Source organism: Nilaparvata lugens, chromosome 9 (genome assembly GCF_014356525.2).
Source record: "Nilaparvata lugens isolate BPH chromosome 9, ASM1435652v1, whole genome shotgun sequence".
Classification (NCBI taxonomy): domain Eukaryota; kingdom Metazoa; phylum Arthropoda; class Insecta; order Hemiptera; family Delphacidae; genus Nilaparvata; species Nilaparvata lugens.
In genome coordinates this window covers 12,586,569-12,603,417 of record NC_052512.1, presented here as the reverse complement: position 1 = coordinate 12,603,417, position 16,849 = coordinate 12,586,569, and the positions used below count along the sequence as shown (strand labels likewise).

Below are 16,849 nucleotides of genomic sequence, written 5' to 3'. Positions count from 1 at the left end.
TGTAAATTATAATAAATTATAATAATGACCTGATATTGCCTAGCCTAGTGTATAACATGATATAAGATGTGGTACAAAATGAAATCTATTCAATTGGAATAATTACTATACTAATGTAATCCAGAAATTCTCGGCACTATCCCAGCCATGAGAGCTAACCAGATACTTTTTCAAATGTAGTCCAAAGTTTTTTTGGGCGAGTAAACCTCTCAAATTACTTGGAAGAATATTAAAAAATAATGGAGATAAATATATGAAGCTACGCTGACCAGCAGTAGTCAATAATCTAGGAACAGTAACCAGACCTGACTCCTCCCGTCTTGTAATAGCACAATCCGTTCTATTAATGAAATGAAAAAGTGATAGCTTCTTATAATATAATATGATGTGTTTCAGGTATATCTGTCTAATCGGTAGAACTGAAAATTCCAAAAAAGCCAATCTTGTTGAATACATTCTATTCTTTTTCAGAATAATTTTTAATATTAAATTGTATTGTTTTTACTGGTTTTAGAACATTTGTATATGCACCACCCCAACCCACAATACCATATTGGAGCAATGACTGTGCCAGTGCATAATACACCATCTTCATGACTTTCATAGGCAAAACAGAACGTAATTTCACAAATAAATAAATAAGTTTTCTAGATCGTGTAGTAAGCTGCGACAAATGTACATCCCACTTTAAATGCTGATCAACCATTACTCCAAGATATCTGATACTGCTAACCTTCTCTATTTTATTACAATTAACTGAACACCCTAAATCTACATGACTAAGACAATTTGGAGAATGCAAAACAAGTGACATATTAACTGGCTGATTCTGTATATTCAAGGAAAAAGAGATGTATTTTGTTTTGGACAAATTCAGAGTCAGTTTTCTTCTATCAAGCCATTTTTTTACTTCTCCCAGTCCCCTAGCAGCTGAGTCATATGTGCTAGCCCAGTTTTCTTCATGAAAAATTAAAACTGCATCGTCTGCAAATGACAATATTTTCCCATTGATTAAATTAAGGTTACAAAAGTCATTAATATAGATCAGGAAGAGGCAAGGTCCAATCACTGTTCCCTGCGGGATTCCCATTTTAACAGATTTATATTCACTAACAGTGTTATTGACTCTAACACATTGTTGCCTATTCTTTAAATAACTGCAAAACCATCCCAGTGCCACATCCTCAAGACCAAGGCTACGGAGACAATCAAGTAGACGATCATGGCAAACTGTATCAAAGGCTTTTGCAAGATCAAGAAAAATAGCTATTTGTCTCCTACCTACATCCAAGTTTAAGATTGTTTCTTGAACAAAAGCAGCAATTGCTTCCTGTGTTCCCATCCCCTCTCTAAAACCAAATTGATTTTTTGACAGAATATTATTCACTTCCAAAAATTTATGTAGCTGTCTCTTTACACATTTTTCAATTATTTTAGCCAAATTCGAAAGTAAACTTATAGGTCTATAGTTGGTAATTTTCCTTTTGTCTTGTGATTTGAATATTGGTTTTACTACAGTTGTTTTAAAAGAATCTGGAAAAATACCTTGTTCAAAACTTACATTTTATTTCTATGTATGTAATGGCTACTGTACTACGTACACAGTATTCCAATTACTATCATAGGCTTTGCATGTGGAAAAATTAATATTTTCAATGGTGAAAGTATTTCCTCTGTACTGTTTACGAATGATTAATAAAAGTATTATTTCTATGTATGTAATGGCTACTGTACTACGTACACAGTATTCCAATTACTATCATAGGCTTTGCATGTGGGAAAATTAATATTTTCAATGGTGAAAGTATTTCCTCTGTACTGTTAACGAATGATTAATAAAAATATTATTTCTATGTATGTAATGGCTACTGTACTACGTACACAGTATTCCAATTACTATCATAGGCTTTGCATGTGGGAAAATTATATTTTCAATGGTGAAAGTATTTCCTCTGTACTGTTAACGAATGATTAATAAAAATATTATTTCTATGTATGTAATGGCTACTGTACTACGTACACAGTATTCCAATTACTATCATAGGCTTTGCATGTGGGAAAATTAATATTTTCAATGGTGAAGTATTTCCTCTGTACTGTTAACGAATGATTAATAAAAATATTATTTCTATGTATGTAATGGCTACTGTACTACGTACACAGTATTCCAATTACTATCATAGGCTTTGCATGTGGAAAAATTAATATTTTCAATGGTGAAAGTATTTCCTCTGTACTGTTTACGAATGATTAATAAAAGTATTATTTCTATGTATGTAATGGCTACTGTACTACGTACACAGTATTCCAATTACTATCATAGGCTTTGCATGTGGGAAAATTAATATTTTCAATGGTGAAAGTATTTCCTCTGTACTGTTAACGAATGATTAATAAAAATATTATTTCTATGTATGTAATGGCTACTGTACTACGTACACAGTATTCCAATTACTATCATAGGCTTTGCATGTGGGAAAATTAATATTTTCAATGGTGAAAGTATTTCCCCTGTACTGTTTACGAATGATTAATAAAAATATTATTTCTATCTATGTAATGGCAATGCGACTTTTGTCTTCATACATTTTGTGAAACATGTCACTTGATTAAGATCAAATTCTCTATGTTTACGACGCAATTGAATTTTATCATCAATCAATTGAATCTCTTGATCAAACAATTCGGCAATTCAATGGATTTTGGGGCTTGAAAATAATGTTATATTCAAAAACAAAAATTGTTCTCATTTTAAATTGATATCTTCTCATTTATATTTGACGATTTCTCAAATACAATTCATTATTCTCAATTACATGTGATGACTTCCCAAATACAATTGAGTATTCTCATTTACATCTGACATTCTCTCAATTACATCTGACATTCTCTCAATTACATCTGACATTCTCTCAATTACATCTGACATTCTCTCAATTACATCTGACATTCTCTCAATTACATGTGACATTCTCTCAATTACATCTGACATTCTCTCAATTACAAGTGACTATTCTCAAATACAATTGATACTTTGTCGAATTAACTTGATACTTTCTCAAATAAAATTGGAGAAGGTGTAGAAGTCACTTATCAATAATTAACTTTTTTCTACCGAATTGAGTCTCAGATTTTCCGTCGGTAAAAGATGAATGGACATGGAAGTGATTATGATATTATGACGTTGAGTGAGAAGTCCAACAGCAATGAAGTTGAGATCAATAATCAAACAAAATGCAAACCACAGATTGTGAATGTGTGAACAGTGTGAATCACACGCAGTTAAATGGAGTATGTAGGCATGGATCCTCTTCCATTGTAGTGAGAGTGACGATGATGATGATTGTGCTAGATATCATTATTGGATGAAACCACTTAAAATTGTTACAACCATTTGCTCACTCACTTATAAGAGAATTTTCAATAAAATATTTTCGAATGCTATATTACTTGGTCGAGCAAAGAAATATTGATAATTCGAAGTAGCAGTTACACACTCATTTACAAAAGAGCATTATTTTTTTCTTGTAACTTCGATGTTGCCATTCTGATAATATTGTAGAGGAAAAAATGTAGTGGAATTGATTACGTACGAGGAATAACTCCATCAGTAAAATGTTTTCCGTTTCTGTCCATACACTTCTTTAGAAATTGCAAGATGTTATATATAGATCGCTCGTCTTGAAAGCATTGTTTTGAGTGTCTTTGTTTGGTAGGAAGTTTAGAAACACCCCCTGTGTTTAGTTCCGCAGACGTTCCAATAGATACTAAAATATGAATCTTCATAGTGGAGCACTCTGTCAATTTATGATGACAGAATAGTGTGACATTCGAAGAAGTCACTTGTTGCAAATCTTGAGATTTGACACTCAAAACTAAAACTGCTGCAACAGTCGTATGGGAATGCGTGAGATAGTCGAATCATACATGAAATGGAAGATAATTTAATGCTCTACAATCTCGTGATTCCTGTCTCATCAATTGTTGAAAAGTTATAAGACTTGAAAGAGCAATAAAATATAAGAAAATATTGATTCTCGAAAATACATAACTTTAGAACATGTAGCCTATATCTTGAAAAGTATCGGATTTATCGAAAATCTCTACTGAACAAAACTTGTAGAAAATTTATTAAGCTTCACTTTTACGTTGTTATGTCAATAGAATACATTGTTTCCAAGATATAAGCATGTAAGTTATAAGTGAAAAATGCAACTTTCAAACCATCCTCATCCCTTCAGGACATGATGAAGGGGTTGAGATTTTTGATAAGCTCACCTCCAAACTAGTCTCAACAAAGTTGCAAAGTCGAAAATTGTGTTCCAAACATTCCCTCCAAATTCCATTGTCAACTGATCTACTGTTGCTGAATAGAAAATTTCACTCTCAACACTAAAACTGCTGCTACAGTCGTAGTGAAATGCGTAAGATAGTGAAAATATACATCAAATTGAAGGTAATTTGATGCTCTATCAGCTCATAATCAGCACGGATTTTTTTCATTAATCGTTCAGAAATTATAAGACCGGATAGATTAAAAAATTGGAGGCAAAAGTGTTATTTCAAAAAATGTCTCATTTTCAAGAGCGGATATCTCAGAAACCATTAGAGATATGGAAAATATGTAGAGTACAAAACTTGATGGTAATTTTGTAAACTACAATTTTTCACTCAATATTAATGTTTATAAGATGTATGGTTCCCGAGATATATTAAAAAAATGAAGAAATAATACTTTCAAACCACCCCCGCCCCTTTAGCACAGGGGTAGGGGTGAGGACTTTTGAAATGTTAATCCTCTTACTATCCTTAAAAGAGCTGTGGAGTTGAAAATTGTGTTCCATACTTTTCCCTCTATAATCTTTCGTTCACTGGACTATCTTGCAATTTCTAAAGAAGTGTATCATGGACAAAAACGGAAAGCATTTAACTGATGAAGTTATTCCGCTCGAATTGCTTGTATCATCATCTCGCCCGGTATTTAAATTGTACGAGCATTAGCAAATATTATTCAACTTGATTATTCAGTGTATAGGTACATTTTTCATTTTTCATTTTCTCATTCATTTCATTTTAGTATCATTTATTAGTACCCTCAAAATAATGTTGAGATCATTGAAACGGTTTGAGATATCGATGTGCGGGTATCGTCATTAATTTTCCTTTGAAATTCTGTATCAGATCTATAGTGTCAGAGTTTTCAGTTCCCAACTGATCAATTTCAAGGTCTCTGAAATGACCTAACGACTGCTTTTTAGGCATCCGGGACCGACGATTCAACGTGTCCCATCCAAAACACAGGAATAGCCCGAGAAAAATATCTTGCTCGGGCCGGGATTTGAACCCGGGCCTCTGAATTATAACGCCAGCATCTAATCCACTGGACTACAGCCACTCTTAACTTCTCACAATATCTATAGGAGTGTATTTGGACAAGAACGGACGCCATTTCAGAGATATTTGCTCATAAGTAATTAATTTTATTTCAAGTTTTTTCTTCCCAGTTATTGGAACGGTAGAATGACTATGTCTTGAGGAACACTTTGGAACAGAAGATTTTTAGTTTCATTGGAAAATAAGTGAGTAACTGCTCTTTCAAATTTTCTATATTTCATCGCCCAACCCCCCTGTGTCATCAATCTTAAGTGAAATGAGAGCTTGAATATCGAGCAGTAGAATAAAGCCTATTTGGTTTGAACAAAGCCACATGATTGGTCATTGATTGATCGATCTATCTAGGTTGAGGGTAATTTTTATAAAGATACTAGCTGGTAACTGGAGGAAATTGAGTTGTAAAATGCAATTTATGTCCAGGAAGTATCAAGAAATAGAATTATTATTATTTATTATTTTGTCAAAATTACATGGATAATCTTTATCAGAGTTGAAAATTCACAGAAAAAATGAGTTTGATAGGTCTCGAACTTGATTCATGAACTACGCGTGCTACCAATTGTCCTACGGAACAATTGTCCCTGTTTGGTTCGGCTTTCATAGTTACGTAACATTGATTCACAAATTGAATAAATTCGTTTCGAATATTTCAATAATAATTTATTGATTATTAGCAATGAAACTAAGCCTATATACATCCTCGGTAATTTCAGCATCTCCATGTAAAATTTGTAGATAATCAGTTCGTTAGTTCAATAGTGATAATGTATCATTCTTGTATTTACAGATGGAATTGAATAGAGAATGCATTTATTCAAATGCTAATTAAAATATAATTATTATTTAACGAAAATCACAGATAATGCTGCAAATCACCCCGAAGACCTCTGCTACTGTAGACATTGACAACAGGGTTAACAGCTAGATGGAAATTCGATGAGAACTACTATCCAAAAATCAGTTGCCAGCCCGGGAATCGAACCCGGTACCTCACAATTGCTAGTCAGGATTGTCAGTAAGGGTAAGGGTAAGCATTCCTGACTAGCAATTGGGAGGTACCGGGTTCGATTCCCGGGCTGGCAACTAATTTTTGGATAGTAGTTCTCATCGAATTTCCATCTAGCTTTTAACCCTGTTGTCAATGTCTACAGTAGCAAAGGTCTTCGGGGTGATTTGCAGCATTATCTGGGATTTTTGTTTAATAATAATTATATATTAATTAGCATTAGAATAAATGCATTCTCTATTTAATTCCATCTGTAAATACAAGAATCGAACCCGGTACCTCCCAATTGCTAGTCAGGAATGCTTACCCTTACACCAAACTGACAATCCTGACTAGCAATTGTGAGGTACCGGGTTCGATTCCCGGTTGAATTTCCATCTAGCTGTGAACCCTGTTGTCAATGTCTGCAGTGACAGAGGTCTTCGGGGTGATTTGCAGCATTTATTTGGGATTTTCGTTAAATAATTATTATTCTTGTATTTCTTATCCCGGACATGTCTAAGCCCTCCTTTCCAATATAAGCCCTCCTTTCACATAGATAAGACTTGAAAATGACCTTATGAGATCAAAGATGTCGTGTTCATGGAAAGTCAAATTTAAGACTGGTAATTTGAGAATTATCGAATATAACATCTATCGCTTTTTGACAATTAGTTTACTTCTTTAAGATGGCTTCCTCCTGAACGAATACACTCTTGGAATCTGTGTTGACGATTCCTCATTGATCGCTGCAACATCTCATCTGGGATATTGCGGATTTCATTTTGAATAATGTTTTAATTTTTAATCAATTCAAAATTATTGATGAAATTGTGAGCGAAATCCACTCTGCATTCAATGACAACTATGCGAGTGAGTATTGTTTAGTAACCTTGTAATCTCACAATTAGGTTGCGTTTCCTGGTCCCATGATCTGCGATTTTCTGTTTGTTGAGGTATCTCAAATCAAACGTTTCCACAACTTGACCAATAACTGTGGTTGAATCGTAACAGACAATTTGAAATGGAATTAACAATATCCCAGCTGAAATGTTGCAGCAATTGATAAGGGATCTCAACAAAGATTTCAAGAGAGTGTATTTGTGCAGGAGGAAGCCATCTTGAAAAAGTGATAGATGTTATTGAAAACAATTCTCAAATGGCAAGTCTTGAACTTTACATCAGTTTGAATAAAATTATTTTTGTCCTTCCCACTAATGTTTCATGGCGTTTTTAAAAGTTATTGTTATTCTATTTCACCCTATAACAGAGGATTCAATTTGATTGGACTAGAATTATTATAATATTGAGAGTGAACAATCATTCAAACTACAGTATTAACAGAACACTTAATAAGGAGACGCAAGGCTTTAGTGAAGGCAGTGAATGATCCAGCAATAATTGTGGATGTGTGTAGTCTCAATCAATGAAGAACCTTCAACTTGATCAAGAGAATATCAATATGGCTTCATTCATATTATATAATTCTGCTGCTTTTGTTTTCGAATGGTTCGACTCTCAGTTCACTGATGCAAAGGCTGTTCGGTATACTTTTTTTAATTGAATAATCTTTTTCAATATAAATTATTGATTATTATAAAAGTGAGAAAAAGTGGTGAGTTAGAGGTTGTTGAAGTGCTAACTCCGTTTTATCTCCAGATGATAAACGGTTTCGACTATATTAACAGAACTTCTCTTAAAAATTAAAAAAATTTATCTTTCCAAACTAAAACATTTTATTCCCAATATCTTTCATAAATAAAAAAGTAACGTTTTTTTGTAAATTCGATAACTTGTTTATTTTGGCATTAATCGCAAAACAATGCATATTAGAACAAAGCAAATGATATACTGAATGTATTAAAAAAAACTCCAATGGAAAATTCGATACCGTTTATGATCTGGAAAGAAAACGGGGTGAGCACTTCAACAACCCATAAAGTTTCAGTTGCCACTTTTTCTCACTCTTATAATTATCTTAACAATTATATTGGAAAAGATTATTCAATTTAGATAGAAAAAGTGTACCGAACAGCTAATGGTGTCGAAGCAAAATTTAGTTTAAAGTTTAGTTAAAAAATTTTAATAATCAATTTATGTTTGTAACAATTTTGAGCAGTTCAACTCAATAGGCATATACGACTTTTGAAAGTACGTTCAAAAGCTATTTAATGTTCTGATCTGTGTGGTGCGATGATATTCAAAACATTATAAACCTGGAATTTCTGGTTCCTTAAACCATGAATGATAGAGTATGATTTCACACACAAACTAACAATCCTCAAAATAACCACAAGGCACAACGTTTTTAAATAATCATCAAAAAGATCAAACGATAGTAAATAAATATTAGAGAGGTACTAATGTTTTTATTTATACTATTATTATTATCATTAATACCCTTACCCAATAAATCTGGTAGGCAAGAAGATAAGGAAGGAAAAGAATAATACAGAAATTAGAAACTATATTAAAAGCAGACTAGTTTTCAATACTTTTCTATGAAAAATGCTTCTTTGATGCTTTCGAATATGCAGTTTAATATTACTCTGTACTAGGAATGACGAGATTCTGTAAACAAATGAATGTATAGATTAATGAATAAAAAATGTAAGAATGGAAGAGTATACAATATTCAAACCCGTAAACATGAGAATACCAGAACCACAACGAAGGAGAGAGGTTGAAAGGTTCATTTCTTAATATTTAATATTTTTTATTTTCCCATTTCTCTCATTTCATTCATTCAATTTTGTTATTCAATCTCTCTTCATTTTTTGTTGTTAAATGGCTTTCATAACCACATTATTTGGAATACTTGGGCGTGTCTCTAGTCTCGGCCAATGACAGAGCTCAACCTTGATTGGTGATCAACAGCTATGGGTAAATTGTAGGGCTGAATCAACGATGTAGGCTCAACTCACACTTACGCGACTCAGGTCGAGAAGAGACTCGACTCCAGTCGAGAGCATGTGTTTTCAATTAAATGGTGACGTCGCGGAGACTAGAATCGACTGGTCTGAGTGTCACCATTTGGAAACACATGCTCTCGACTAGAGTCGAGTCTCTTCTCGACCTGAGTCGCGTAAGTGTGAGTTGAGCCTAACTGTTGACTAAATATTCTTCTGTCCAATGTTCAGGTTTTCTGTTAACTTGATGATGGTGTAGCAGCCGAAACAAGTATATCACATATTTATAATCAATTAGTGGTTTCTAGAATAATAATGAGACGTTTTCATTCACTAGGCATACAATTTCTAAGAATTCAAATATTCATAATGAACATAATCTGACATTTCTCAGATACGATCAGATGGAAGATGCCTATAATTTGTTCTACGATTATTTGAATTACTTATTCTGGAATGAAGGTTGCGCACTCACTGCGAATCGCTTAACACAGCGACGGAAGTGAGAGAGTTTTTTTTAAGCCATGGTTGAATCTTTTGTATCAAGTTCAGATGATACTGTATCATATTGGTTTGATACTGTATCTTATTGGTTTGATACGGTATCATATTGTGTTGATAATGTATCATGTTGTGGTTGTTCTTGTGAATCAACGATGTATATATACTTGGTATATAGAGAATAGAGATGGTTGGGTTGAATGAATGAATTTTTCGCCGTCGCTGGCGGTTCATGCGATTCGCAGAGATTTGCGCAAGGATTCGGATTGAGTTCTACTTTATTCACTCTTTCAAGTTGAACAGCGCAGCGTAATTTCAATCCCCCTGTTGTCAATGTTAATTCACATTTTTATGGGGGCCCCTCACCATGACAAAACCATTATGACATGAAGTATCAAAAAACATATTAAGTCGTTGATAATTAGGGAGATGATATAGCAGGAATGAAACCAATGAATACAATATTTCTGACACAAGCAATACTGATCTGCATATTCAAAAGACTCAGAAAGCTCTAGACTATAAAATAACTAAAGTTTTATTAGTCTACTTGAACTCTAATAGAATCGTATTATCTCCTGTCGATATGTTTTGAAGTGAATAGAATAATTTATAAAAGCTTTTTCATACAGAGGAGATATAAGGATAGCACTAAGAAGGAGATAAGAGAGATCTATTTTGAGAAATATTGATTATTACAAGCTTTCCATGATATTCCACACTACCAATACGTTAGAGTGAGGAGATAGTACCTGGATTAACCCGAACCATCAGAAAAATTATTTACAATAGTTGATGATGTGGAATATTATATAAGACTTTAGTACGGAATAAACAATAAAATGAGAATAATATTCAAACAGAAATAACAAAATTGAATTAGCAAAAGCAATAACAATATGTTTGTATCAGAAACATAATTCATCAAAGCAACTCCGCATGCTTAGAAGAAATTTTACAATTTTATGTGAGATATTTGTTAGTTCTTGTGTTTATCATATATTTTTATTATTTACAAGGGAATTCGAGCGAGTTTCCCTGAGAGATTGCGCTAATATATTCTTCTAAATGATTATGAAAGGAGTGATGATTATTCGAGCATGAAGTGAGAGTGTCAGCTATGTTTGTCTGTCATTAGACAAAGCATATATCTTCATCATTCTCCAACTACATATTCTTATCATATACATATCCTACAAACATAACCTCGCAATTTGGCAATGTTATTGGAAAAGGATGCAGTTTTATGTCATGACATACTAAGGTAGCAAAACAATGTCAATCAGATACTGACTTGAGAATTACTATGGTAGCAATCTAATTCACGTTAAACTGTAAAATATTTGATAAATTATCATAGTATTTCACGATAAACTGTAGAGTATTTCATTAATAGCAACCAAACAACGGAAGGATTACTCTGTTAATGAGCTCAATTTAAAATAAGTGAGTATCATACTTGAAAGATTCGTGAAGAACCATAATTATGTCGCATAATTATTATAGTGAGGTCCAACTTAAAATGGCAGTGCCTTCTTTGGAGGATAGCTGATATTGCTATAATATCATTCTGTTTCACTATTATTATCAACTGTTCATTCTTGTTCAAAATAATCAGTTAGCTCATGTTTTATTCATCAAGAAAATATATTCTTCTATGATTAAATAATGAGTTTTCAAAATTGTAATCCAAAATTCCGTTAATTAATAATACTACTACAACTATAGAACTATAGCCAGCTGACGGCAGAACCTCCACCACACTCATTGCAGTGTTGTCATTTTTTGACCATGGAATCCTACTGTGCAAACTTTAGATTGCAGCATTGCTCTAACATAGTACAGTGCTGCCATATTTTCACATAATCCAGAGATCCTATAATCTAATAATTATTGTGTCCGAATAAAGGCGCTCTTGAATTCCAGGAAATACTCGCTCAAATTCTGCATTTATTTTTTTAAAGGTGTTTTTCAATATCTGATTTGAATATCAAACTCTAACATTCTTTAGATCATAGTATGATTAGAAGTTATCGATGTGCATTTGAAATTATTGTTCAAATATTATGCGAATAGTTAGCTAATACTGAAAGCTTAAAATAAAAGGTAGGTAACAAAAATTTGCAAAATTAACATTTTTCAGAAAAAGCACAAAAATCATACAATGTAAGCAGGCGTGACAAATATATAATAATATCAATTTATGGAATGCTGCTCTACATTTGATGTTGAATAAATTGAGTGTGTGATCATTTTTGGTCGTTCCAAATTTTATGTACAATAGGCTGTTGTTATATTGTATTGGATAGTGAATGAACGTTAAAAAATCATAACAAACATGCCTCCAAAATAAATAAGTTATTATATAATCAACAGCAATGCGAATCTCATGGCGACATTTCAAATAATAATGCTCAAACTCATTCTCTCCACCAGTTATTTAAACTATTGGTGCCAAGTTATTTTTCAATATAGAGTAAACAGTTTCTCTAGTAACCAAGACTTCAGTTTTCATACACTAGTGCCCGATTGCAGAGTCGTCACATAAGGTTAAAATAAGATATTTAACTTATTTATGAAGCCGTAACTCCACTTTTCGTTGCACTAATGTCAAAGTAAACTATAGCTCCCATAAAACTAAAAACGTCCAATTAGACACATGATTTCGTTGCACAGTCGTCAGAAAGAGCTTATTTATGTCTCCAATAGCTAAAAACGGTCAGTTAAGTTACGGGCCCGAAGTCGTGCTGTTAAATTCAATATCTACTCCTGACAAATGCATTTTAGAGGTTTTTTTTGAAAGATGTTTACGAAAACCACTCTGTATATGACTAAATTATTTTTTCTCTCCCTATGTTTCTTCAAGTTGTTCATAACCTACAAATCGCTAAATATGGTGAGGAATCTCGCCAAAAGCCAAAAAAAGTCGCTATATTGTTTATCCATTTTTTGTGAGGTCTTTCAGGTCTGTTCACAGTGATGTCGATTGAAACTTTCCCTGATGCCAAGACATTTGTTGGATAGAAGCATGTACGGAAAAAAGTGAATAGAGCTGCAGTGTGACCTATGTGTGATGCTAATTCGAGATATAGCTAAATGGGCTTCGGCAAACGACTGTGCAACAACCAACTATTCATGTCAGTGATTTTAAAGTATGTCTCACATAGCTATGTTTGATTTTATGTAACCACTCTGCAACCGGGCATAAAACCTATAAAGCTGTTAAGTATGTGTCTACACGGTTCTTGTACCATCCAGAAAGTATGCAAATTCATATTCAAATTTGAATTTGTGTATAAAACTCAATTTGAATACTTTCTCTAACTAAAACGTCCACTAAAATCAGGACTTGGGGGTGCAGTATGAAAAACTTGAACAATGAATGAAATTGCCCAATCAAGCGTTTCTTCAATAATTTGAAAAGTTGATTAAAGCTTTCTCTTTTATCGGGTTGTTCTGACTTGTGAATGTTCTTGAAATTAACTCCAGATATAAGTAAAACCACAGAGACTATTAGTGAGGTATCTCTCATTTGTGTACCTATCTACAGTAATCTCATCTATCACAAATCTACGTGAGTTATAATGAAATTTCCAATCTATATTATTCCTATGACTGAATGATTACTGAATATTCTTTGATAGTAGACGCCGATTGTTGAATATCAATTTCCCTAGGCTGAGAGGGTGGATCAGAAACTTTCAATTCTATGAATATTTGATATTGGTATCATCGAACCTCTTATTTCAGAGCTCAACGAACATACAATGGTTTCAAATATGAATGTTTCAATCGCAGGGGTTTTCAAAATTGAATAATTACTCATTGACTATTTTAATAAACTTAAATTATTCGAATTGTATTGTATAATTTAAATTATAGTAAGTTTTATAATGTAATTTTGTTTTTGGCAAATAAATTATTATTATTATTATTATTATTAATAATTAGCGCGTTGTGCTTCGTTGCACCTCTGCTCACTATAGCAGCCACAGCAGTCACTGTTACCAACTTCATTTTGATTTTGCTGCACTGTTGCTCCATATAACCTACTAAGTATTTTGCGTTGCCATGTTGCAAATCTGGAGTGCAGAAAAATTTTTCCCGCACTAGAGCGGAAAAGTGATTCTTTGCGTTCTGTAATCAGTGCAGCAATGGCCACTTTTCAACGTAACTGTAGGAAAAATTATTTTTTCTCTCCCTATGTTTTTTCAAGTAGTTGTTTATAACCTACAAATCGCTAAATATGGTGAGAAATCTCGCCAAAAGCCAAAAGTCGCTATATTGTTTATCCATTTTTTGTGAGGTCTTTCAGGTCTGTTCACAGTGATGTCGATTGAAACTTTCCCTGATGCCAAGACATTGGTTGGATAGAAGCATGCACGGAAATGTACGGAAAAAAGTGAATATAGCTGCAGTGTGACCTATGTGTGATGCTGATTCGAGATATAGCTAAATGGGCTTCGGCAAACGACTGTGCAACAACCAACCATTTATGTCAGTGATTTTAAAGTATGTCTCACATAGCTATGTTTGATTTTATGTAACCACTCTGCAACCGGGCATAAAACTTATAAAGCTGTTAAGTATGTGTCTACACGGTTCTTGTACCATCCAGAAAGTATGCAAATTCATATTCAAATTTGAATTTGTGTATAAAACTCAATTTGAATACTTTCTCTAACTAAAACGTCCACTAAAATCGGGACTTGGGAGTGCAGTATAAAATACTTGAACAATGAATGAAATTGCCCAATCATGCGTTTCTTCAATAATTTGAGAAGTTGATTAAAGCTTTCTCTTTTATCGGGTTGTTCTGACTTGTGAATTTTCTTGAAATTAACTCCAGATATAAGTAAAACCACAGAGACTATTGGTGAGGTATCTCTCATTTGTGTACCTATCTACAGTAATCTAATCTATCACAAATCTACGTGAGTTATAATGAAATTTCTAATGTATATTATTCCTATGACGGAATGATTACTGAATATTCTTTGATAGTAGACGCCGATTGTTGAATATCAATTTCCCGAGGCTGAGAGGGTGGATCAGAAACTTTCAATTCTATGAATATTTGATATTGGTATCATTGAACCTCTTATTTCAGAGCTCAACGAACATACAATGGTTTCAAATATGAATGTTTCAATCGCAGGGGTTTTCAAAATTGAATAATTACTCATTGACTATTTTAATAAATCAATGTTTGTTGTAACGTGTGATCTATTTATTATGATTGTAATAATATTATAATATTTGATTTTTTCTGCTTTGATGGGAGGCCGAAAATCAATACATTTTCAATGTTATAATCATATTTACTCTAGCGATATCCACTCAGAAATTTATTAGCTGGCAGCTATGATAAATGAACAGTTATTAGATTTATCATTCTGTCTAACAAATTATAACAATTAATGAGGGAGTTCCAGTTGCACATTTTATAGAAACATACTGATTTTCTGACAATGAACTTCAATATGAAGAGGGTCATCGAATCGAATAAGAGAAGTGTGATTTGAAGAAAAAATATTATTTTTGGAAGGGAAAAGTTCAGTGTTGAAGATTGATTTTGGGATGCAATGTTTAGGCAATGTAAATGATGAAGAATATTTATTGACCTTATTGACCAATTGATTTTATGATATCCAATGATCGATGTCAGTAGAAGTAAATTTTTCTATATTGTCTGAAAACGTATATATTCAAGGCTACTCAATTCCTCGTTCCTAAAATAACACCTTTGTACCATTTTTGAGAAGTTCTTGATGTAAAATGAAATAGAAAAATAAATAATACAATATGATAGGAAAATGGCACTATGATATCACTTCACAAATAATATCTATATTGATACATGCTTGACCTCACATCAAAGCAGATATATCCTCATTTTCGCAAGTTTTTTAGGAGGCTGGGTTTTATTTCTCAACAAGACCAGTTCAGATTGAATTCTGGAGAAGTTAGACAAACCAAAAAATGTTTTGTGAGGAACCATTCACAACCATTATTATATTGTTGTAAACATGTTGTGTTCTAATCTTTTGACGTGATCGAACTGTCTAATGAAATCGTCTTCAGGGTGTTAAAAACGCATTTCGTCAAAAATATCCTCACTCGGCGTCTAGTATAAAAGAGTACTCACATTTATATTGATGGTGAAATCTATCTAAAATACTATTCAACTTTATCTAGTGTATTACTGGATTTGGAGTATTTTGGTGGGCATGTCATTACTATAAATGTCATTACAACTGTAACTTTACTAAATTCCGAAAATTCTCCAATCAAATAATTCTAACAGTGGAGAAATTTGGAGTATTTTGATGGGCATGTCATTACTATACTACATTTTTGATATTCTCAAATCAATTAAGTTTAGAATGGAGGTGACCATGAACCGTGACTATAGAAGGCTTTGATTCTAAGTATTGCACACACTGTAACAAATCGTGTGCGGAACGCGGGATCGCCATAATGGCAGAGAAATTATTTCTATATTTTGTTTAAATGGTCTAACGTTCCAGAGTTCATACTCTGGTGATGTATAAGTGACTCTATAGTCACTGTAAATTCAATCCTACCATCTAGCAACAAGTACCGGCTAAAGAGAGGCCACTCACGTAGCCTGAGTACTCCCTCAACAAAGTGTCTGATAAGTCACTCCCTATTTTTATACAGCTATAATTTCTTTATTCATGAACCAATTCTGTTAGAACTACATTTGTTAGATAGAGCACTCCTTGAGGTTGCGTTCAGAACCAATTTTCATTGGTTTCAGTTTAAAAATGCCCCCTCTCTTGACTGTGGAAGAAAAAGCCAAAATAGCAGCTCGTTATGAGGTCTGGGGATCTGTGGTGCAAGTACAAAGGTGGTGGAGGGCTAAACGAGGGATCCATGCAAAACTGGATACAAAAACTGTTAAAAATTCTCATTCCAAATTACTAACAACAGGGAGTGTCGCAGATGCAAGACTATCAGGTAGAACATTAACGTCAAGGATAACAGAGGATGTTGACAGAGTTCGTGAAATGTTCATGAGGAGCCCTTAAGGTGC

At 33.2% G+C, this 16,849-nt stretch overlaps 1 protein-coding gene across 1 annotated transcript in view; it reads right to left on the bottom strand.

Annotated features, from left to right (window-relative positions):
• LOC111055574 (protein unc-13 homolog B) overlaps window positions 1-16,849 on the bottom strand; it is a 785,525-nt gene that overhangs the window by 76,873 nt on the left and 691,803 nt on the right. Inside the window, exon 28 of the mRNA XM_039435489.1 lies at window positions 8,786-8,794. Within this exon, the coding sequence (XP_039291423.1) occupies window positions 8,786-8,794 (9 nt within the window). The remainder of the gene's footprint in view (window positions 1-8,785; window positions 8,795-16,849) is intronic.